The sequence below is a fragment of the Pyrus communis genome, chromosome 11 (assembly GCF_041283825.1).
Source record: "Pyrus communis isolate YQ-2024b chromosome 11, ASM4128382v1, whole genome shotgun sequence".
Taxonomy (NCBI): Eukaryota; Viridiplantae; Streptophyta; class Magnoliopsida; order Rosales; family Rosaceae; genus Pyrus; species Pyrus communis.
This window is the reverse complement of record NC_142575.1, coordinates 4,515,015-4,538,512: the sequence shown is the minus strand read 5'-3', so window position 1 is coordinate 4,538,512 and position 23,498 is coordinate 4,515,015. Positions and strand designations below refer to the sequence as shown.

At 37.2% G+C, this 23,498-nt stretch overlaps 4 protein-coding genes and 1 long non-coding RNA gene across 6 annotated transcripts; all 5 read left to right on the top strand.

The window, feature by feature from the left end:
- Positions 1–7,008: 7,008 nt before the first annotated feature.
- On the top strand, positions 7,009–10,320 carry LOC148692715 (uncharacterized). The gene is made up of 4 exons (XM_088680132.1): positions 7,009–7,381; positions 7,860–8,990; positions 9,059–9,475; positions 9,567–10,320. The coding sequence occupies exons 1-4, from the start codon at positions 7,236–7,238 to the stop codon at positions 10,165–10,167; spliced, it is 2,295 nt and encodes a 764-aa protein (XP_088536258.1). The 5' UTR covers positions 7,009–7,235; the 3' UTR covers positions 10,168–10,320.
- A 355-nt stretch (positions 10,321–10,675) lies between these two features.
- Positions 10,676–12,083, top strand: LOC148692714 (galactinol synthase 1-like). The gene is made up of 4 exons (XM_088679583.1): positions 10,676–10,764; positions 11,221–11,428; positions 11,663–11,743; positions 11,850–12,083. The coding sequence occupies exons 1-4, from the start codon at positions 10,676–10,678 to the stop codon at positions 12,081–12,083; spliced, it is 612 nt and encodes a 203-aa protein (XP_088535709.1).
- Positions 12,084–13,732: 1,649 nt separating this feature from the next.
- On the top strand, positions 13,733–15,578 carry LOC148692713 (uncharacterized). 2 transcript variants are annotated; one of them, XR_015953075.1, is made up of 4 exons: positions 13,733–13,894; positions 13,989–14,105; positions 14,277–14,869; positions 15,003–15,578. It is a non-coding gene; the product is annotated as an uncharacterized LOC148692713 (long non-coding RNA). The 2 variants fall into 2 exon arrangements; XR_015953076.1 differs by having other exon boundaries at positions 13,733–13,909.
- Positions 15,579–16,664: 1,086 nt separating this feature from the next.
- On the top strand, positions 16,665–18,589 carry LOC137743714 (galactinol synthase 2-like). Its single transcript, XM_088679901.1, has 5 exons — positions 16,665–16,789; positions 16,887–17,139; positions 17,247–17,567; positions 18,006–18,140; positions 18,244–18,589. Exons 1-5 carry the CDS (start codon positions 16,677–16,679, stop codon positions 18,475–18,477), a joined length of 1,056 nt encoding a protein of 351 aa, XP_088536027.1. The 5' UTR covers positions 16,665–16,676; the 3' UTR covers positions 18,478–18,589.
- Positions 18,590–19,997: 1,408 nt separating this feature from the next.
- Positions 19,998–23,205, top strand: LOC137742359 (ran-binding protein 1 homolog b). Its single transcript, XM_068482209.2, has 4 exons — positions 19,998–20,232; positions 20,395–20,546; positions 20,674–20,799; positions 22,607–23,205. The coding sequence occupies exons 1-4, from the start codon at positions 20,081–20,083 to the stop codon at positions 22,849–22,851; spliced, it is 675 nt and encodes a 224-aa protein (XP_068338310.2). The 5' UTR covers positions 19,998–20,080; the 3' UTR covers positions 22,852–23,205.
- The last annotated feature ends 293 nt before the right edge of the window (positions 23,206–23,498 follow it).

The following is a 23,498-nucleotide window of genomic DNA, read 5'->3' as shown; positions in this document are numbered from 1 at the left end:
TGTCGGATTTAGGTGTGGTTCAAACCGTTCGGGGAAGACGTAGAAGACGGAAGCGGGGTGGGATCTGGGTTGGGTGGTTCTAGTTTTGAGTTTGGGGAAGACGGGGAGCGAGGGGAAGAAAGGGTGAAGGGGAGGAAGGTTGGGGGGGGATGGGTGGGAAGGGTTTAAGGGATGCAAGTGGGTGTCTAGAGAGAGAGAAGGTTGTGGAGGAAGGTTGGGGGGGCCGGGTGGGAAGGGGTTTTGGGGATGGAGAGAAAAGAGATAGGGGAGAGAGAGATAGATTTAATATTAATTTTTTTAATTTTTAATTATTAAAAAAATTATTTAATTATATTTTAATCCAATTGGATTAGTGAGTGGTCCTTGTATCTAGCCACGTCAGCACTTAACAGAAAAATTAACAAAAAAAACTGATGAAGGTATGACATTGACACAAATTCGTAAGATGAGGTATGACATTGTCATTTTAAAAAGATGAGGTATGAAAATGTCATGACACCAATAGTTGAGGTCGTTTTTTGTATTTTACCCTAAAATAATTGAACCAAACTCGTCTTCACATGCCAATTAACAAATAATTGGAATGAAATAAGGGAAATCCTGTCAAATTCACCTTCCAATTTTTTTAAACGGTAAAAAGCCACACCATTCCATTCCAAGTTTTTTGAATTCTTTCATTCAACTAAATATAATTTAACCGTGACAATGTATCTGCAGTTCACTGCAATGGTCTGTTCGATGTATTTATTGCGGAGTCCCATCTTAATTTTCTTGATCTTTCCTCCACTTCTATTTAAACGGTTATGGTTAAGTCATATCAATATTTTGTGTTAATTTTTTAATAGATAAAAAAATAATATGTAAGAGGATGAGAGGGAAGGAAAGAAAATGAGAATAAGAGAGGAGAGAATCTTATTCCATTTGTTGCCCTGACCTTTTAGTCTCTGTTGCCATATGGTTTTTGTTATGGTTTTGTAGGGGTAGAAGAATGAAAACTTAAGCATGAAGCTGTACACGTATAAATATATTAGTGTGTGTATACGTTAGCGTTCAGGCCAAAAAGCTTATTGAATTTTATTATATCTTTTTATTTTATTTTGGTCGAACTAAATAAATTATATATTTTCTATTACGCAAAAGAAATAGAACCAAAAGGATTTTTTTTTTTTTTTTTTTTTTGGAAGCAAGGTCTTGTCCTTGTTTGATATAGATAAGTAGTGTGTTCAAATTTGGCAAAGTCTTACTTAATTAAAAAGTATTAATTAAAATCATTATTTATTTTCTTATTTATTTCATCTACTATAGGTGAATGTGACATCACCACGTGAATGTGCTCAGATGCATCCCACCAGTGCTTTCAAAGAAAACTTAAAACTTTTGTGCAAGATTTTGTGATTTAATTGTTTTAGCCAAAGAGTTTTTTATGTTTTTTGACCTTTAGTTAATTTCTTTTGGCCTGTGCAATATATTTTTCCTTTTAGAGTTAGAATAATGAAAAGAAAATGAATATTCACAAAAGAATTAAATTAAAATGCATGATATTACTGAGATAGGTCATTTAGAAATTTGTTTTTTCTGCCTAATTCTTCTCTAACTAACCAACCAGTCATCTCTAACGAACCAACCAGTCACCTCTAACCAACCAACCAGTCACGGTAACTGTTAATACAAGAAATTTGTTTTTTCTGTCACGGCAGCTGTTAATACTAGAAATTTGTTTTTTCTGCCTAATTCTTCTCTAACCAGCCAACCAGTCACAACAGCTGTTAATACTTAAGGGTCGGGATCTATCGTGGATCTGTTGATACACAGATTCCTAGGCTCAAATCCGGAGAGGATATGTGTCCAATACTTAATCTATTTTGGATACTGACCTCCTTCTCGATGACCGATGGTTTTGGCCTCTCCTTTTGATGAAACTTTATTTTAATCAAGCATTGGGTAAAGTCGTGATGTCACGTGGAGAGGACACGGACTGGTAGTGACGTCACATCTCACAACCCTCGACCAGCGTATGTTTTGGACGACTTTTACTCTAAAATCTGATTCCACAAAGACCACCTAACTAGTGAGGTCTCTTTCTTAATTTCAAATTAAAATAATGAAACGGTAAAGTCTTGTTCAAATAAAGAAGCAGCGTGTTGAACTTCTCCCTTCCAATGTCAAGATTCAGAAGGATAAAACAGCAAGCCTTATTTAATTGGTTGTTTGTTGTGATAGCAAAAACAAATTTTTAAGCATCTCCAAATGAATGAGATGTCAAAAAAATTATATGAGTAAGAACGGTGTAAAGGGACTTTTAGGTCGAGGTGGACTTGGACTTTGAGAACGTCCTTTGGTCTCCCTTGGTTCAGATTCGTACTAAGTCCCAGAATATCACAAAAGAGTTAGCTTGTCTTAGGAAATACCTTAGTGAGATCAATGACTCGAAGATAGCATGATTGAACAAAATAATGACTTGATCAAATGAATCATAGTGTGAAAGCTAGAAGATCACTGGTTTAACATGAGAGAGAAAGGGTTTGCATGGTTGCATGACATAGAAGATCACTAGCTTACACATGAGAGATAAAGGGTTTGCATGGAAAATCACTAGCTTAACATGAGAGAGAAAGGGTTTTGCATGGTTGCATGACAAAGTTGGCTAGATGATTAGGGCTTTCCTAGGGTGATGACAAGGCTTCTAATGGTTGGGATTTTCAGTGGAAGGCTGTGGGAAATAGTAAGGTTGCATGAATGATGATTCTTGAGGATTCAAGGATGATTCTGGGCTAATGAGGTTCATTGGATTTGTTTCCTAGGTGGTGCTTCTTGGTTCTGTTTCTTTCCCATTGCTTAATGGCTTCTCCTCCCTTTTGTAAGTGCAGGGTTCTTTTCTAGGCTTCAAAAGATCTCATTTTGTGACCTGGTCTTCCCCTCATTTTCTCACTAACTCTCATACTATTTCCTTTTTGGTATAAGGTAGCTGCATGGTTGAAATCTGCATTCGACTTCTTCTTGAGGCGTGGCCTTCCGCAGGCGTTACTTCAAGTAGCGCGCCCTGTGGCTTTTGCGCGTTGGTTGCCTATGCAAGCTAGAAAGGAAATGTTAGTATTAAATGCAGACTTGCTGGGTTTAGTGTGCATTTAATGCTGGAATATAGTTTAGCATAACTAAGAGGGTTGACTTGCTAGGAAAAAGGGAAACTAGGCTAGTTCTCTCTCAATGTTTGCCTGCGTGAAATGCAAAGGGTATAGGCTTGAATCTTTGAGCCCCAAGCAGCAAAGTCTTTTATAACCCTGATTTCGCGTAGGCTAAACAACCTTCTGCAACCATCCACACCACAATTCACTTAATAAGTCCCGAGCATGTGACTTGGGCTTAGCATGAATAGTGACTAGCATGAAAAAGCTTAGCGTGATGAATAGGCATGAGCATGGCGTGATTTGTATAAATATATTTCCTTCTCGATCCTACACCTTGGCATGTGTTTGGATTTGAATGAAGACTTGCATGACAATTGGGCCTTAAGACTTCGTTGGGTTTGTGTATGACATTTTTGGCCCTCAACATTAGCCCCTTGATTATTTGGGCTATGAGAAACTTTGAGTGGGCTAAATAATCAATCCCAGGCCCAAGGGATTCCCTTTGAACATGGCCTCTTGATGAGACTCTTCATTTCCCGCGTGGTAGCTAATAACTCATTGGTGTTGTGCTCTCTCACTTCCCGTGCACGTCCAATCACACAAAGAAACTCTGGGTATCCCCCGACTCCACTTGGTAACCATCATAAACTGCTCTTCTACCTACGAAAAGTATTTAATTTGTCCTTCCTCCTCCCTTTTCTCCTTTAATCCTTATTCCTTCTTCAAATTCTTCATAACTACTTTTTCTTTCAAATTCCTCTCTACCCATTTTCTGTGTTGGATCGTGCCATTCCGTTCATGCTTTTCCTTGCTATGTGACAAGACTTTCCTCAAGTAAGGAAGTTTTTCCCTTGATTTTTTTTTTTTTTTTGAATTTTTTTTGAATTTTTCCTCTTGTTTCTGTTTTGTCTGTTTGCTTGGTGATGAAATTAGGCATGCTTCTCTTCTTTTTTATTGTACATTCCAAAGATTTTGGGGTTTCAACATGGGCACTGACTTGTGGTATTTATGGTCTGACACTTGCTTCTCATAGGTGTGTCATGGTTGTAGAATTTTGCATATTTATTGTAAGCCTATGAATTTTGCATATTTGCTGCTCATTCATTAAGAGAAAAAGCTAGCACAAGTTACAGAAAAAACGTTTAATTGAGGGTATTTGGGTCTATTCAAGAGTGATTTGGCTATGTATAAAATTTGTTATAAAAGTTGACATTTATAAAATTGGGGTCTAAAATTTGGCCATATATGAAAAAAAAAAAAAAAAAAAAAAAATCTCATTTTGATTGGTATCATTTGATTCATTTTGATTCAGTTTTGTTTTATGGGCTGCTGACCTGCATTTTGATTTCTCAAAGCCTAGTACAAAAAAGACAGAAAAAGAGTTACATGGACTTCTGGGCTGCATTTTGATTTCTTACAGCCCAATACAAAAGACAGGAAAGAGTTAAATGGGCTCAGCCCAAAACGGCAGAAAATCGACCCAAAAAGTTTTCATAGTCAAAATTAGGAAAACTTGAACCAAATTGGAACCGTAAAAAATCCAGTTGGATCCCGGTTTGAAGGGTAAATCGAACCGAAGAGGACCATGCCCACCCTTAGGCGGGGCCTCTCTCAAACTCTCTTCGCAATTTCGCAAATGTTTATTAATTTGATAATTGCTATGATGAACATCTTTCAAATTTAATCTATGACACTTTGTTTAAAGATTGTATGCCTGCATATTGCTTTCCACTAATTTTAATAATGTCTCACTTACCAGTGAACAATAATACACTAGACTATAGTACTAAATGACGAGTTTTTTAGTTATTTATTATACATTAATCGAAAAAAGTCAGAGCGTGTGTTAACAAGCTAATTGATATAAATTAAGCATATTAAGCACAAAGTTAAAATAAGATTGGGTTGGCCATACTATACAACCTGTTTCACCAGATTCTTCCTATTTCTTTTTTCTTACACCACTTCCACCACCTGATCGGCTTCTTGGTTCTTTTCTTTTCTCCGTGCCACATTTTGGAGGTTAGACATTGTACCATGGCTTTATGTGCCATACATGCGTCACATTCTGTGTCAATTTATCATGAAAGTTTTATTCTAATAAGTTGAAACTATTCACTTACTTATGATCGTTTGGTGGTTTCATTGTTACTTATAAGTGAAAAGTCTTAAATTTTAATTTCGTAAATGGTGAGTTCAAAATCAATTTATTCTCACATCCTTTAATATGAATATATCATCATGTTAATAATAATAAATAAATGTGAAACTAATTAAGATACAATTTTGTGCCGTTAAAATAATGTCTCCATAGCATCATCCATTTGAAAATCAAGAAAAGTTATATTTGTTTTTGTTAATACAACGATATATTTATATTGGGAATAAGAATAAATTGATTTGAACTCATTATCCACAAAATTTGTATCAAACACTTTTCACTTATAAGTGAAAAAAAAAATCATTTCACTGCAGTTATATGTCGGCAGAAAGTTATATTTGTTATGCTTGCACTTTGTGGGTAACTGTTAAATTAAAGGGGCTAGATAAAAAACGAATTCATATGCTTGCACTTTTTTTATTAACAAAAATGGGAATGTTGGCGGCATTTGAAGGGAGTTAGTTTGCTTGCAGGACAAGGAAGGTCGACCGTCTGCCACGATATCCCAAAGCCAAAATGTAGTTTTTGTTCTCATAGATTCTTCCTTTAGAGAAATTTTTAATTATGACGAGAATACGGGTGGTACATCACATATTTTTATGTAATGAGAAATTTTATTTTTTAAGTTATTAATTTTTTAATACATATATTCCACCATTTATATAGCGAAACGTAGTGTACCATCCCGTGTGATGGTCACACTGAAAAACCTCTCATTCCTTTGATCAAAGGTAAATTCCAACAACCAATTCATCTTCATGTTAAAAGGTAATATTTTTTGTTCTTTAATTGAAGAAGGAACTGACTGCAGTATTTATATGTATTTAATATAATCAATATACAATGGTTGGATATATTTCTTGTGTTGGTGGTACTAAAATAATATCCAAACTATATCACATTTTTCTCTTTTTCAAAAAGAAAAAAAATAATACGGCCTATGATTTAAGTAGATCACACTTTAATTTAAAAATGACATAAATATTAAGTTTTCAATATGAAAAATATGATTAGCTAATATGTTCATAGAGTTTAGTCGTTGCGTACTAGAGTTTAGTGATATTCTTCTTCATTTGTGAGGTTTTACGTTCGATTTTAGCCAAAGGCGAATTTGAGCGAAATTATTATAGCTAGCTCATTTTGAGGTTTAACTCACTCCCCCACCCTTTTGTGTAGATAATATCGTATATATTAAAAAAAATCTTCATAGAGTGTAACAAATAACGTCACAATCTAATACTATTTCTTTTCATTTGTAAGTAAGAGGTCTCGAGCTCAACTCAATAAAATAAATAAATAAATAATACCAAGTTCGATTTATGTTTATGACTACAATTTATGTAACTTGACTCAAATCCACTTCACAATATTCTAGTATAAAAACCAAAGAAGCTGCTATTTTCTTTGAATAAACGATATTATCTACACTAAGAGGTGGAGGAATGAGCTGAGCCTCACAATGGACTGGTAATAATATGGTTTAAATTTGCCTTTGACGAGAATCGAACCTAAGACATCTCACTTATAAGTGAAGAGGAATGTCATTAAACCATAGTACTAGGTGGCAAAAAGCTGTTATTAAAACACTTTAAAAAAAAAATCAATTATGATGCATGGACACGGGTAACAGCCAGCGTATCCCGTATCTGACATGCAGGGATACGGATACGCATAGGATACGTGTGGATACGAGCCTGATACGTATCGGAATGAAGAGATACGTTGTTTATTGATGAGATACGTGTATCATACTGTCGAGATACGCGTATCACACTTTTCGGATACGTTTCCAACTAAATCAGAGGATAATCCAACTAAATCAGAGGATAATCAGAAGAAAAAAAATAAAAAATAAATCAAGAAATCCGCACAGAATCGTGATTGATTCCAATTAGGTAAACTGAAACGATTGTTTGGCTAAAACCCAAAACGATTTTGGGTATAAAATAATGATTTACCTATTTTTCTTCACTCGAACCTCAGAATTCAGAAATCAGACTTGTCGTCTGCAACTGCTCCGTCGTCTTCGTCCAACTGCTTCGTCGTCTCCGTCCAACTTCTTCGTCGTCTCCATAGTCTCCGTCTGCAACTGCTGGTAAGAGCTTTCGACTTTTAATTTCGAAGGTTACTTTCCTGTTTTGCAGAACCCATCTCTGCAGCTGAAAGGAAAGCTTGCTTTCCTGTTTTTAATTTCGAAGCTAAAAGGCTTTTGCTTTGACTGATTCAATGAGTGTAGATTGGAAAATGGCCTTTTGCTTTTTGTATATAATATTATAATATTACTATTGGATTCCAGCCTTACGCCAACATTTTTCTATTGGAGTAGCCTTTCATGATATTTAGATTATAATACATTGTTCTAGATATTATTGTGCTTTCATGATATTTAGCTTAATCTGTTATGTAAATTGGGAATACAGTGTTTTAGATATTTAGATTATAATATTTTATGTATATGCTTTCATGATGCATTTTTTATTTCTTAAGTTAATATAAATTTTTCATGTATTAGTCTTTGTCTATACGATTATACGATGAATTGACTTTTATTGTTTATATGTTTGTTAATTTAGGAAAATGAATCACCCTGATAATCATGTGAATGATAATGCTAATCTGGATGAGATTGTTGAAAATTATAATGCTCCGCTGTGGAAGTATGTCAAAAAGCTCGAAAAAGTGGGAAATAGAGGAGGAGGAAATACTAAATTTGAGTGCAATTATTGTCAAAAAATTTATAAAGGATCCTACTCTAGGGTCAAGTTTCATTTGTTAAAAATGTCTGGAAATGGGATCGCGCCTTGCAACAAGGTTACTGATGAAACTCTTGCGGAAATGAATAAGTTAGTTCGAGAGTGTGAATACAAGTTGAAGAGTTCTGCTCCTAAACATGTTTCGTTGCCCAATACTGGTTCATTCTGTTATGATCTACCTGAAGCAAATCTTGATCCAAAGAAGAGAAAGGGAACAAGTGGGCCTCTCAGTAAAGCTTTTAACAAGGAGGCTCGAGATCAATGTGATGCCGAAGTTGCAAGGATGTTTTATACAGGTGGCTTATCATTTAACCTTGCAAGAAATCCGCACTATCGGAACTCATATGTTCATGCTTCTACACTTCCAGGGTATGTTCCACCAGGTTACAACGCACTGAGAACTACTCTTCTGGAACAAGAGAAGAGTCACATTGAGCGGTGCCTCCAACCAATCAAGCGCACATGGAGCACTAAAGGTGTAAGTGTTTGCAGTGATGGGTGGACAAATGCTCAAAGGAGACCACTTATTAATATTATGGCAACTTGTGAAAGTGGGCCAATATTCTTGAGAGCAATTAATTGTGAAGGTGAATACAAAGACAAGCATTGTATTGCCAACTTTCTTACAGAAGCTATTAAAGAAATTGGTCATGAAAATGTTGTTCAAATGATCACTGATAATGCCCCTGTCTGTAAAGCTGCTGGGTTACTTATTGAGGCCCACTATCCCCATATCTTTTGGACACCCTGTGTTGTTCACACTCTTAATCTTGCTTTGAAGAGTATATGTACTCCGAAACAAACAGAAGTTTCCTATGATGACTGCAATTGGATTTCAACCATTGCTAGTGATGCTTGGTCCATAAAAATTTTTATTATGAACCATAACATGAGATTGTCCATGTTTAATGAACATTGCAAACTAAAGTTACTTTCCATTGCCGAAACAAGGTTTGTTTTCTCCACTTTTTTTTTTTCCTTATTTAATTATAAGTTGTCCTAATTTTTAAATTTTTCAGATTTGCTTCCACACTTGTGATGCTTAGAAGATTGAAGGAAATAAAGGAAGGTTTACAACAAATGGTGATTAGCTCGAATTGGGCTTTGTACAAAGAAGATGATTTGGTTAAAGCAATGATGGTGAAGCAAAAGATATTGGATGAGGATTTTTGGGAGAAGATTGATTATATTCTTTTCTTTACAGCTCCAATATATGAGGTTATTAGAATGGCTGACACAAATAAACCTTGTCTTCACTTGGTGTATGAGTGGTGGGATGCTATGATTGAAAAGGTGAAAGCTGCTATATACAGGAATGAGCGCAAGGCATTACATGAAAAAAACAGCTTTTTTGATGCGGTGTATCGCATTTTATTGGAGCGATGGACTAAAAGTAGCACACCACTTCATTGTTTGGCACATTCATTAAATCCAAGGTAATGATTTTGCTAACTTACTTATAAATTCTTCTAGATTAATTTTTAGCTTTATGAGTACATTTTTAAACTGTTATTTCTTTTATTTTAGGTATTATAGTTCAGAATGGCTCCAAGAAGACCCTAGTCGTCTTGCTCCACACCGAGATGTTGAACTTACAATTGAAAGGAAAAAGTGCTTTGAGAGATACTTTTCCAATGAGGAAATTAGAAGAAACATCAATGTGGAGTATGCCTCTTTCTCTATGTGCTTGAATGACTTTGGAGCTATTGATTCTATGAATGATAGATTTCATTTGGAACCAGTGATGTGGTGGATTGTCCATGGAGCTTCTACACCTAGTCTCCAATCCATAGCGTTGAAGCTACTTGGACAACCTTGTTCCTCCTCTTGTTGTGAAAGAAATTGGAGCACTTATAGTTTTATTCACTCTTTAAGAAGGAACAAGATTACACCACAAAGAGCTGAGGATTTGATATTTGTGCATAATAATCTTCGTCTTTTATCAAGGAATAGCTCAACCTACAAGGAAGGTATTACTCAATTGTGGGATGTTGGAGGAGATGGCTTTGAAAACTTGGGTGAAGAAAGTGTCGGGATGCTTGAAATAGCTAACTTTTCACTTGATGAACCGTCATTGGAGACTACTTTAGTTACTGGAGGAGACATCATGAATGTGGAAGTTGAATGAGACTTTGCTTTTTTTAATTTTCGTTTGGATTTTCATTTTAATTTTTCAAGTTTGAAGACTAATTGCTTGTTGGATGGACTATCTTTCTAACTGTTAGGAGTTTATTGAAATAAATTTAAACTTGAGTAATAAATTTGAATGTTTATTTTATAATATTTTAGATATATTTATTTATTTATATATATTTTTAATTGCCGTATCCTTGACGTATCGTGTCTTCATTTTTAGAAATTTGACGTGTCCCCGTATCGTATCGTGTCGTATCGCCGTATCCGTGTCCGTGTCCATGCATCCTAGAAAATCAAAAAGTAGATTGCCCTGGTCAATAGGGTATTTCTCTTTATACTAATACGTTCCAAGTTTAAATCATCCCCTTACTATAAAATTGTAAATAGTATAAAAAAAATTATACTTAAAAGAAAGATCTTTGATGGAGAGTAACATCTAATTTTCTACGAGTTAATTGTGTGTCTTATATACAACATGGCAAAGCATGAGCACAGTGGTGATGTCAACATTCACGCGGCAAGGACACGGACAGGAGGAGAGGTTACTTGTCAGGCTATCAATTTCTAGTTGGTGGCAGGGTGGTATGCTGTCAGTTATATTCAAACATGTTTTATTCTTTGTTTTTTTGAAACTTTTTTGTCGGATGCTCCATTTTTATCTTCATCAGCTTCTCACAAATTCCGTTTTTATCTTCTACAACAGGATTAGAGGAAGGAAGTGTAATCTAGTTTCAGTTGCATAACACGTACTGAAACATGGTTAAAAAAAACTTCCTCTTGTTTTGTCTTATTTTTGCTTTGGTATATCAGAGACAAATTAATAAATATGTTGATTGACCGACCGACCGTATGCCCAACTTTTGTACATGACAACGATGCCTATAAAAGAAAAGAAAAAACCGAACAGAGAGAGAGAGAGAGAGAGAGAGAGAGAGAGAGAGAGAGAGAGAGAGAGAGAGATGGAGATGGAGGCTAATGCATAGTGTTGGTGGGTGTGATTTGCAGCCGTTTGATCAAATTTTAACAGTTTATGTGATTTGCTCAGGAGACTTAACCTTCTAAGCTTAGGAGATGATCCTGTTCCCCGCAAAATGATCTACTTGGACGGAAACGTCCAAGTCTTTGAGAACATTGACCACATATTTGACGACCTTGACTCCTACTTCTATGCGGCATTGGACTGCTTATGTGAGAAGTCTTGGAGCGACAGCCCACAGCACAAGATTGGGCACCGCCAGCAATGGCCCAACAAGGTCCAGTGGGACCCCACATTGGGCCCCAAACCTCCTCTTTACTTCAATGCTAGTATGTTTGTGTTTGATCCCAGCTTGGTGACCTACCATGAAAAAAAGAAAGTTTTATTGTATCATTGTTTGTATTTGCTCAATCGGGTTATAAAATCCGAGTCCTGACATTGCAGTTATGTGCTTGTTTTTCGGCAGGATCTTCTGAACATGTTTTTAAAGGACGCCCTGGCTCCACATTAGAACCTTATGCTGCCCATGCTCTGGCGTCACCCAGAGGCCGTTGAGCTTGACAGGGTCAAAGTTGTCAACTGCTGTGCTAATGCGAGTTCTCGTTACAACCTTTAGTGAGTTTTGTAATATTATTGACGCACGTCCGTTCTTTTTAATCAACTAACTTGACAGTGTGACATTTATATTTTTGGTTCAGGGGTCTAAGCCATGGAGTTACACTGGGAATGAAGAGAACGTGGAGAGGGAAGATGTTAAGATGCTGGTGAACAAATGGTGGGATATATACAATGATGGCTCTTTGGACTACAAGAAGACCGTGACTTCAGCTGAGGCTGAAAAGGGCACAGACCAAGTTAACGGGGAGCCATCCGAAGCAGCATTTTCAGAGACTGGCGCTGTCGAATTCATCTCTGGCCCATCTGCTGCTTGATTACTAGGGCCTCTTGGGAGGCACTTTATGTTTGACGTCTGAGGACGTTCTGGTTTTCCCTTTGGTTTCAATACTTAAGGTTGCTTTAGTTTCATCAAACCAGTGGACAGACGTTTTGTTGGCAGCTTGTGTGCACCACAAAGCTTATGATAAATAAAATCACGGTTCCTTTATCCGTCACAATTATGATGATCATATATCATTGGCAATTATTTCATCTTGTGTTCTAGTTTGATCAAAACCGGTGGCCTGCAGACAGTAACAACAGTGTGTGTGTTTTGGTGCATGTCTTTCCCCTTATGCTGCGGAAATCAGTACGTAGTGATGTAGTTCTTGAAACTAAAACATATGGTTGTCGTGCTCAGGTTTTATCCAGCGGTTCGAAGAACTGTTTTCTCAGACAAAGTATAAGGAGGCTGCAGAGCTTGCTGCGGAATCTCCAATGGGAATACTCCATACTCCTTATACTGTTGCTAAATTTCAGGTATAGCATTCTGATATTTTGTTCTTGTGTTCCTGTGCAAGCTGGGCAAACCCCACCGTCATTGCAGTGTTTTGGAACTCTTAATTAGAGGAAAATTTGAAGAGTAACGGGAATTGAGCGGACAGCTAATTTGGCAAATTTCAGGTGTAGCATTCTGATATTTTCTTCTCATCATCTCATCTCTCCGAGGTTTTTTATTCTTATATTTTTGCACATGTTTTAAATATATTTTACCTTTAAGTGATTCCGAGCCTACAAAGGTCTTTGAGCGGACAGCTAATTTGGCAAACAATCAAATAATCAACCACCGTTGTGATCCTTCGGAAAAGTGGTTGGTCTTAATTGGAATTGCTCCTGGTTCAGCAGAGGTGAGTGATTATCTTGTTGTTTGCTTTTTTTGCCGTAATTCTGCTTCTTCTGTAATCCTGTCAATGGATCCTCAAAATTTGGAGTGTGAACAGGCACCTTCATAATTGTACAAAACTGTGTGAAAATAATTTTTATTAGATGGTTAATATTTTTGGACATGACCCATTATTGCTATTTTCTTTTTAACTTTAGTGAAGTTGCTGAAAATTTAGAAGAGTGGTCAAAATGTTGTGCTGTTTTCAATTCATGGGAGCCGAGATTAGATAAGATGTTATAGTTGTACTCATTATACATCAGCATTTTATCCTTTTTATTTTTACTAATCTTGGGAAATAAGATTATTTTCATTTTATTTATTTAATTCTATTTCATTATTTATAATTTAACAAGACTGGAGCTGATTTTTTTTTTTTTTTGAAGAAGAAAAAGACTGGAAATGATTATGGTTTACCAGATTTAGTGACATCTTTAACAATTTCCGCCAAAATGACTGTAGAGGCCACAACTTGTCAAAGGAAATATATTAGTGCCCACCCTGGAAAGATGCATGTAATTGAGCTTGGTGCCCAGCCAGGTACACTGCTTCTTCACCGGATTCCATTTAGAATATATAAGAATATATTAGTGCACAGTTGGTTTTTGCCATAGCTTTCTGACAATTGGCTTGTTTATCTTAGTTGTTGTCAATACTTCTTGTGGTGTCGAAGAATGAGATCAGTAATGATAGTGTGGTTATAAGACGTTGACGTGGCTAAACCATAACTGTTCAAATAGGAGGGGAGAGAAGGGGATAGAGATTAGGAGGGAAGAGAATCTCCTCCTTTCTTTTGGTGTGTGTCTTTCCCCCTTATGCTGCGAAAATCAGTATGTCACATATGTAGAAACTGGATCCCTATATTCCCTCTGGAAACGACCTTTCCTGGGAAGTTCTATGGTGCATTTCCTAGTTTACATCTTTGTGAGTATTCAAAAAGTATGAGAATATGATGCATAATTGTTTTCTGTTTGCACTTTGATATCTTGAAGCTACAATATATGGCTGTTGTGCTCAGGTTGTCCAGCGGTTCCAAGAACTGTTTTCTCAAACAAAGTATAAGGAGGCTGCAGAGCTTGCCGCGGAATCTCCAATGGGAATACTCCGTACTCCTGATACTGTTGCTAAATTTCAGGTATAGTATTCTGATATTTTATTCATGTGTCAGCTTATATACATATATTCTTCATAGTTCTTGTGCTTCTCAGTTTCACCTTTAGATTACCTTGGAAACGTTGTGCTTCCTTTACAAGCCTGTAATCTTTGTATCAGGATCTAATTTACACACTTTATTTATTCTTTGCAGAGCGTTCCTGTGCAAGCTGGGCAAACCCCACCGTTATTGCAGTATTTTGGAACTCTTTTAACTAGAGGAAAACTCAGTGCTTATGAATCATTGGAACTGTCACGTTTAGTTGTAAATTCTTTTGGAGAATTGGCTTGCAGAGGACAACCTAGAATCATAACAACATACAATTGTTCAAATTCTATCATTTTGAACAGCATTATTATCTTGGCTGAAAACTATTACCGTGTCAATTTTGTTATTATGATTTTTAATAACTTGGTCAACGGCTCTTACTGGACATTTATCCTATCATAATTTTTGAATTGTCACAGGTTGGATATTAGCCTGATTATTTGTTCCTTCTCCAAACGATTTTGCCGGCGGATCCCCAGCTACATGCATCTATCTTGAAAGTTTGAGGCATTTTATCTTTACAACGTTTCTGTAACTAGTGTACTTTGCTCTTCTTATGAGTTGAGCTAAATTGTCTGGCATTGAAACAACTTCAACTATCTTGATGGCAGGGGGCTGTTAATTTTGCTCTAATGTTGTCTCAAATGGAGGGAGGTTGTCCCATTGACTACAATACCATCACCGATCTGTTCCTTCAGGTTTGGATAAAATATATGCTTTTATGTTGTGTCAACTATTTTGGCTGGAACATGTTCTTCATTTTGTTGTTTTTTTCTGAAGAACATGAATTTTGGGACTTTTTATCATTGTGTATTTTCTCTTATCTTTCAGAGGAACTTGATCCGCGAGGCAACAGCCTTTTTGTTGGATGTGCTGAAGCCGAATCTACCTGAGCATGGTTTCCCAGGAGAGATTTGGCAAGTTGTGCAGAGATGGAGATGGAAAAGGAGAAGAGAGCACCGGCGACAGAGAAATATGAGCAAAATATTGCAGAGCGCGGTGCAACTGTGTCATGAACCTAACAAAGACGATACGGGGAAGACTGTAGAGAGACAACCGGAACGGAAGGGGAGTAGATTAGGCGACTTCAATTTGCGGAAAGGAGTTAAAAAACAAACAATTAATCTGTGGCCGCACGATCTCATCCAACGGACATACTGAAAGCGTCCGGCCGGATCCCCGCAGAGAGATTCAGAGATGAGCTGGATCCCAATTTCTTCTCCTTTCTTTAGACTGTAATAATATCAAAACAAAGAGGCGGTGGCAATTTTGTAAACAAACTGAAATTCAACCAAAGCCACTGTTTATTTGTACAGTGCAATTTCTCCCCCTCTTCACCTCTTGGCATCGTGACGAAGTAGGAAAATGTGCAATGTGATTTGGTTGTATAGACCTCCATCTTCCCTAGTTCATGTTATCTGTAATGATGAAATTTCTTGTCCACACTAGATTTGTATGTGGGTAATGTGAGGAGTGACATTTTAGCATTAGGTGCAGCGTTGAGCTCCTTCCACTACCTGTTTCTGGTGCCTTGTTTGCCTGTCTGTAGGCCTTCTTGTATAACTTTGGCATCTCTGCCCAGATTAATCTAATCCTGTGTTACAAAAAACAAAAAAAAAGGGACGGTGGCAATTTTGTAAATAAATTGAAATACAACAAAAGGTCTGCCAGTGGCAATTTTGTAAATAAACTGAAATTCACGCACCAAAAGGTCGGCCGAGTTCTGCAAAAGTTTTGCAAATGGCAATTTTGTAAATAAATTGAAATTCACGCACCAAAAGGTGGCAATTTTGTAAATAAACTGAAATTCACGCACCAAAAGGTCGGCCAAGTTTGCAAGCAAATGGCAATTTTGTAAATAAATTGAAATTCATGCACCAAAGGTCCACCAAGTTTGCTTTGGTGCCACCAAGTTTGCTTTGGTGCCACCAAGTTTGCAAGCAAATGGCAATTTTGTAAATAAATTGAAATTCATGCACCAAAGGTCCACCAAGTTCTGCAAAAGTTCTGCCAATGGCAATTTTGTAAGAATGCAGATTGTTGACCCTCTGTTTGGATGCTCTTTCCATGACTTTTTATTTATGCGATCACAGTTAAGTTACGTCAACATTTTATATTCCTATTGCTTTTTATCTTATTATCTCTATAAAAAAAATCAATATAAAATGTTAACGTAATTTAACCGTAAATAAGAAATGATGGAAAGGACATCGAACCAGGAGAACAAACAATCTGCCTCTATTTTGTAAATAAACTGAAATTCACGCACCAAAAGGTCTGCCAAGTTCTGCTAGTGGCAATTTTATAAATAAATTGAAATTCACGCACCAAAAAGGTCTGCCAAGTTCTGCAAAAGTTCTGCCAGTGGCAATTTTGGCAACTTTGCAAAAAGTTCTGGCGTGACTGAAATTCAAAATTTCATCATTTTCTTCCCTATATAAACCCAGCCACCCCCCACCTCAAAATCACAACATTCTCCAAGCCATCGGCTATAGTCCACAAAAGATGTCGAGCGCCGATCACAAACACACAGACCTCGTGGAGTCCCCACTCGCTGGCGACGACGATGACATCCGATCTCAGACCTATCGTCTAGTTGCCATCATGCACAGAGATCTGTAAGTTAATTGCTCTTGCTCCAATTGTTTTTCGTCTTTTCCTGTTTTATTTGGTTAACTTAACTAACTCTCTCTCTCTGATGTGTTGTGTCATTAGGAAAGCTCAAGGTAGGAGGGCCTATGTGACCATGTTGGCTGGAGACTATGACGAGGCTTTGATCGGTGCGGTTGGGTTGGTCAAGGGCTTGAAAAAAGTGACGAGCCAGTACCCGCTGGTTGTGGCTGTCTTGTCGGATGTGTCTGAAAAAGATCGCAAGCTTCTGGCCTCCCATGGCTGCATTGTGAAAGAGATTGAGCCTGTGATCATGGCCTCATATGTCACAGATTACTCCAAGCTTCGCATTTGGGAGGTAAAGGTTTATGTATTTATTTATTTCATTAATATTTTATTAATTGTTAGTAGATAGATTTTGCATGTGATTTGAGTCCTACGTTACCTTTTGATTGAAACTTTCAGCTTGAGGAGTATGACAAAATGATCTACTTGGACGTTTCCGTCCAAGTCTTTGAGAACATTGACCACATGTTTGATTACCCTGACTCATACTTCTATGCGACGCTGGACTGCTTCTGCGAGAAGTCTTGGAGCCACAGCCCACATCACAAGATTGGGTACTGCCAGCAGTGGCCCAACATGGTCCAGATGGACCCCACATTGGGCCCCAAGCCTCCTCTTTACTTCAATGCTGGCATGTTTGTGTTTGAGCCCAGCTCGGTGATCTACCGTGACCTCGTCAAAACCCTGCAGACTTCTCGTACTACCGCTTTTGCAGAGCAGGTAATTTTATCTCTCTCGCCATATTTTTTTATTATCCCTACGAGGAACAAGGACAATTTAAACCCGGATCCCCTCCTGAGCATAGGATGGGGATCTTCCTGACAGAGCCATCTGGGCTTTTGAAATTTGATCCAACGTCTACAATAATTATAACTTTTAATGTACCTCTGTTTGTAGCCGTTAGATCAAATTTCAAGAGCTCAGATGGCCTGGTTAGAAGAATCCCCACCATATGCTCAGGAGGGGATCCGGTTCCAATTTAAAGGAACCTCGACACTTGATAGTACGTGAAAAATGAGAACTTTTATTGAATCATTGTTTGACAGTACGTGAAAAATGAGAACTTTTATTGAATCATTGTTTGTTGTTTGTATTTATTTGCTTGCTCAATCGGGTTATAAAATCTGACACTGCAGTTTTGTGCTTGTTTTCCTGCAGGATCTTCTGAACGTGTTTTTCAAGGACAAGTTGGTGGCCCTGGCTCCACATTACAACCTTTTGCTGCCCATGCTCTGGCGTCACCCAGAGGCCGTTGAGCTTGACAGGGTCAAAGTTGTTAACTATTGTGCTAATGTGAGTTCTCGTTACCATCCTTAATGAGTTTTGTAATATTGATGCACGTCCGTTCTTTTTAATCAACTAAGTCGAGAGTGTGACATTTATATTTTTGGTTCAGGGGTCTAAGCCATGGACTTGCACTGGGAAGGAAGAGAACATGGAGAGGGAAGATGTTAAGATGCTGGTGAACAAATGGGAGGAAATATACAGTGATGACTCTTTGGACTACAAGGAGACTCTGACTTCAGCTGAGGTTGAGAAGGGCACAGACCAAGTTAACGTGAATCCATCCGAAGCGGCGTTTTCCGAGACTGGCGCTGTCGAATTCATCTCCGGCCCATCTGCTGCTTGATCATTAGGGCCTCATGGGAGGCACTGTTGTAAAATATATGTTTGAAGTGTGAAGACGTTCTGGTTTTCCGTTTGATTTCAATAATTAAGATTGCTTTAGTTTCATCAAACCAGTGGACAGACGGTTTGTTGGCAGCTTGTATTCACTACAAAGCTTATGAGAAATAATCGCGGATTCACGGTTCTTTTTTCGTCACGATTATGATTATCATATATCAATGGCAATTATTTCATCTTGTGTTCTAGTTTGATCAAAACCGCTGGCCTGCAGACAGTAACGACAGTGTGTGTGCGTGTGTTTTTTTTCTTTCGGTGCGTGTCTTTCCCCTTATGCTGCGGAAATCAGTACGTAGTGATGTAGATATTGAAACTAAAATATATGGTTGTCGTGCTCAGGTTGTCCAGCGGTTCGAAGAACTGTTTTCTCATAGTATAAGGTGGCTGCTGAGCTTGCTGCGGAATCTCCAATGGGAATATTCCATACTCCTGATACGGTGTGGCAAACCCCACCGTCATTGCAGTGTTTTGGAACTCTTTTAACTAGCGGATAATATGAAAAGTAAAGGGAATTGAATCAGCTAGTGTTCCCTCCGATCTGATTCTTTTTTTTTTTTTTTTTTTTTCCAGGAAACTTTTTTTTTTCTCATTTTTTACGTGTAAGTAAATGCAGAAAAATGTTAAGCAACAAAATGATTTTCATACGCATATTTTAGTAAATGTAAACAAATTTAATCTTTTCAAAAAGACATCTTAATTAAAATGATTCTTGAAATTGATATAACTCTTCCTTGATATTTGTAATAAAAAGAAGTGGTCCTAGAGTTTGTCCAGTATCAATTATTTTGGTCATTCCATTTAAAATCTTTGTTAAATAAAAACAAAAATGACAAAAATATTCTTAATTTAGTAAATAATGGATCAAAATGATTTAACAAAACTCAAGGGTATTTTTGTCATTATACTTTATTTAGGAGAGATTTTTACAGGATGACTAAAATGATAAATGGTAGACAAATTCAATGACCAATTTTTATCAATTTTAAATCTCAAATAACAAAGTGATGAGTCATACCAACAAAACCATTTTGACCAAAACTAAAAACTTTCTAAAACTTTTTATTTTTTTTATTTTTAATATCTCTAGAGAACTATTGGTTGTTTTTTTTTTTTTTTTTTGAACAAAGAGAACTATTGTGTTTTTTTTTTTTTGAGTACAAAGATATATGTTACATTAGGAGGGGAGGGGAGTTCGGTTAAGTCATACAATAGACAATCTAATTTGATATCGAATTCACTATACATGAGATTTAAACCTAAAACTTCTTACTTACAAATAAAGAAGAATACCGAATACCACCAGATCGTAGTACTGAACAACAGAACAATTGTTTTTTTAAATTAAAAAAAAAATGTATGGTAGGGAATTTAAAATTATTTTGGGTTTAAGAATTTGGGCCTTGGTCGTCTATGTTTTGAATGGCGTATTACTCACGCTCCTACTACTATAAAAGCCCCCATAACCCTCAACCCTGATACCCTTCCCTAATCTCTCTCACTCCCATATCTACTACTCCTCCTACTTCATACTTTTCTCTCTCTACAAGATGTCGAGCGCCGATCCAGGGCACAGAGACGACGAGGAGGCACCACTCGCCGGCGACGACGAGGACACCGGAGCTCAGGTCGCTCCGATCGTTCGGCTGGAGGAGGTCGCCGTCACCACCGGTGAGGAAGAGGAAGATGCCATCCTCGATCTGTAAGTCTCTTCCCCCGATTCATTTCTCGTCGAATACTCAGGTTTTTCGCTTTTTACTCTGATCTGGAAAAACGTAGCTAGGGTTTTGTTCTGATTCGATTCGATTAGCGCACTGAACGTTTTAAATTCTTATTAATCTGTCTGCTGTGTTTGTGTAAATAGGAAGGCGAAGCTTTACCGATTTGATAAAGACGGTAATCAATGGAAGGAGCGAGGTGCCGGCACTGTCAAGTTTCTCAAGCACAAGAAGACTGGAAAAGTCCGCCTTGTCATGCGGCAATCCAAAACCCTAAAGATCTGCGCCAATCATCTTGGTTAGTCTCTCATAGTCTATGTATTCCATTGTAATTGTACAGAACCCATTTTGCTGTGCTCTGTTATTATTTTGGGTTTAGGGTTTTGAATATTTTTGCTTGTGCTCTGTTATGTTGTTAACTGCAGTTCTACCGAAGATGACAGTCCAGGAGCACGCAGGGAATGAGAAGTCCTGTGTTTGGCACGCAACCGATTTTGCTGATGGGGAATTGAAGGAGGAGCTTTTCTGCATTAGATTTGCTTCAATTGAAAGTGAGTTAATTTGTTTGATCTACTTTATAAGTTTATCTGTTCGTAATCTTTATTTTTGGTTTTGCTTGATATTAGATGGTAGTATACTTGGTACTATCTCTTACTTTCGTCTATGTATGTAATCTGTAGCTATTTTGAACTCATGAAATATCCGAATTTAATAATTTTTCGTTTCTTCTAATTACCTTTGTCCGAGTTCAATAAGATATTGTTTTTTAATGTTTAGAGTTGAATGTTTGATAGTGGCTTTGAAGAGGGATGCTATTGATATCACAATTTGATTTGAAATTGTGTGTGATGAGTGGTCTGACTAGATTCAGTCATAATAAATACGTGTATATCTGTGTTATGTATTATTTGATGATGTAAATTTGAGTTAATTTATTTATGTATTTGGTATGACTTGAGATTGTACCAAGTGATGCTCTCCAGTATGTAGCTAATACATTGCTGGCAAAAAAAAGTTAACTAATACAAAACCCACATTTAAACATTGAAATTACTAACTTTGAAAAGATGTACTAGTTGGACATGTGTATATGTGGGACACCATGACTTGCTTTCTTTTTATTGGATGTTAAGAGTTTAGGTCTAGCCCTTTTGTATGGATGTTGTTTTTTGTTTCTTCTCGTATGTGAGTAATTTGCTGATACTTGAATGAAAACATCTCTTTTACAGAATGTGTTGGTGTTAATCATATATATAAAGTGGGTTTTTTTCGTTAATTTTTTTTTTTTTGTAAAGCTATGATCACCTCACCGCAATGAGGAATAGTACATTCTAACTAAGCTTAAAACTTACGGAGATGTGTTCCAATTAGTCTTTAAAGCACACATTTTTACCGTTTAGAAACTTTACCTGCATGTTGGAACGTGTAAGAATTTATACCTTTTGGCTTCCTTGCACTAATGTTGCTTGCAAATTGAAGAGGTTATGAACTTTAGAGCTTTTGAAGTCAGCGTTGGACCAAAATATGTTTTACTGAATATCTCTCAGTAGTGCACGTAGTCGTGGTGAATTAGGTTCCCTTACGTACTATGGAACGTGGGAATATGAATATTCGGGAATAACAGAGCAAACAAAATAGATTTGAGTTCTTCGTTGATTAGAGAGAGTTATGGTCTTTGATTTGACTTGAGTTTATATTAGGAAAAGTCGGCATCAATTCTTCAAAGGCTTCTATGTAGTGGTGCTGCCTTTATAAAGTATAGGGTAATCAGTTTCTGAGACTTCAAGGTCCTAGGTGTTTCTCTTTATGAGTAAATAAATCTTAGCTTTCAGGAGCGTTGTCAAGATATACAGGAAACCATAAATTAGCAGATATGTTGCCTACGGATCTTGATTTAAATTGTAACTCAAGTTGTATTATTTCTCTTAAGTGTGTATAGAACCATAGATCTAGAGCATTATTTTTCATAAGCATATAATAAGGAGGTGACATCCTCTGCCATGCTTTCTCTGACATGCATGTGTATTGATTTGAATGAATAATTTTTCTGTAGCATTATTTCTGGGAGTAGATTCTTCCTACCATCTCAATTATTTGGTAGTGCGTTACTGATATTATACGATTCAGTATGAGCTTTGGGAGATGTCTACCTTCTGAAAGGATCCAATGTAAACTTTTCCTATAGCCGTGATGCATTTGCAGTGGTTCTTTCTCTGCAGCATCATCCATTCAGTTGCATTTTCCGCATTTTCATCTCTCGTCAAGCGTTAAATGTGTTTATAGCAGATCTTGGTGCAAGGTCCCAACCATCATCACGCAAGTAGCTTATCGATGTTTGATTGTTTTTTTCTTTATCAGATAACAAATTGTTCATGGAGAAGTTTCAAGAAGTTGCTGAATCCCAGAGTCCAGAAGAAGAAAGCAAAGAAGCCACTGAAGCTGCTGGGCTTCTCGATAAATTGAGTGTTGGGGAGAAGTCTCAGGCAGAGGCACCTGCTGCAGCTAAGAAGAGCGATGCAGTAAAAGAAGAATCACCTTCTGAGGAGAAGGCAGAAGAAAAGGCACCTGCTGCCAAGGAAGAGAAGAAAGACGATCAAGAGTGAAGAGTGACGGTATTTTTCTATGGGTCTATAGTTTTGTCCAATTGGTGTCTTCGACGTCGTCGTCAAAAGTCGGGTTAGACTTTCGGGTCATGTTTGAAGGTTGAAGAGTGGTGTGTTACTCTCAGTATGGTTTTGTTGTCACGGAGTTTCCCATCCAATTTGATTACTTGGGAGTAAGTTCCAGGTCAGTGAAAATTACTTGATATAAACCGAGGACGTTTTGTTTGGATATAATTTCTTGATTTGTTTTTAGGGTCTTGAATTTTATTTGTGGGCAAATGTGGTGTACCGAAACATGGCTTCCCTGTTTATGAAACAATTTGCCTGTTATAAAACATCCGATCCATTACTGCATCATGAATACTTAAAGAGTTGCCTCCCTGTTACAAAATACCCTTGACGAAGGGGAACCCCTATGAATTTAGGATGCGTTTACTAATCCATAATCTTTGTCTACAACCCCTTTATTTCCCCTTTCTTTCCCCAGTACGCAGTATCCACACCCCACCATCCAATCTCAAGAGGAACCACGAAGCCACGACACACCCTATCAACAAAAACAAAACAAAAAATTGCAATTTCCTTGAGGAGTTGGTCGTTCCTTGTTCCAGATCATGTTCGTCCTTGTTCGAAATCGCAGAGTTCAT

Coding starts and splice junctions, on each gene's coding strand:
- LOC137743714 (XM_088679901.1), top strand. CDS start 16,677: ATGTCGAGCGCCGATCACAAACACACAGACCTCGTGGAGTCCCCACTC. Junction 16,790..16,886: donor GCCATCATGCACAGAGATCT/GTAAGTTAATTG, acceptor TTGTGTCATTAG/GAAAGCTCAAGGTAGGAGGG. Junction 18,141..18,243: donor TTGTTAACTATTGTGCTAAT/GTGAGTTCTCGT, acceptor TTTTTGGTTCAG/GGGTCTAAGCCATGGACTTG.
- LOC137742359 (XM_068482209.2), top strand. CDS start 20,081: ATGTCGAGCGCCGATCCAGGGCACAGAGACGACGAGGAGGCACCACTC. Junction 20,547..20,673: donor GATCTGCGCCAATCATCTTG/GTTAGTCTCTCA, acceptor TGTTAACTGCAG/TTCTACCGAAGATGACAGTC. Junction 20,800..22,606: donor TAGATTTGCTTCAATTGAAA/GTGAGTTAATTT, acceptor TTTCTTTATCAG/ATAACAAATTGTTCATGGAG.
- LOC148692714 (XM_088679583.1), top strand. CDS start 10,676: ATGTCAACATTCACGCGGCAAGGACACGGACAGGAGGAGAGGTTACTT. Junction 11,429..11,662: donor GCCAGCAATGGCCCAACAAG/GTCCAGTGGGAC, acceptor GCTCCACATTAG/AACCTTATGCTGCCCATGCT. Junction 11,744..11,849: donor TTGTCAACTGCTGTGCTAAT/GCGAGTTCTCGT, acceptor TTTTTGGTTCAG/GGGTCTAAGCCATGGAGTTA.
- LOC148692715 (XM_088680132.1), top strand. CDS start 7,236: ATGATTTACCTATTTTTCTTCACTCGAACCTCAGAATTCAGAAATCAG. Junction 7,382..7,859: donor GTCTCCGTCTGCAACTGCTG/GTAAGAGCTTTC, acceptor TTGTTAATTTAG/GAAAATGAATCACCCTGATA. Junction 8,991..9,058: donor CTTTCCATTGCCGAAACAAG/GTTTGTTTTCTC, acceptor TAAATTTTTCAG/ATTTGCTTCCACACTTGTGA.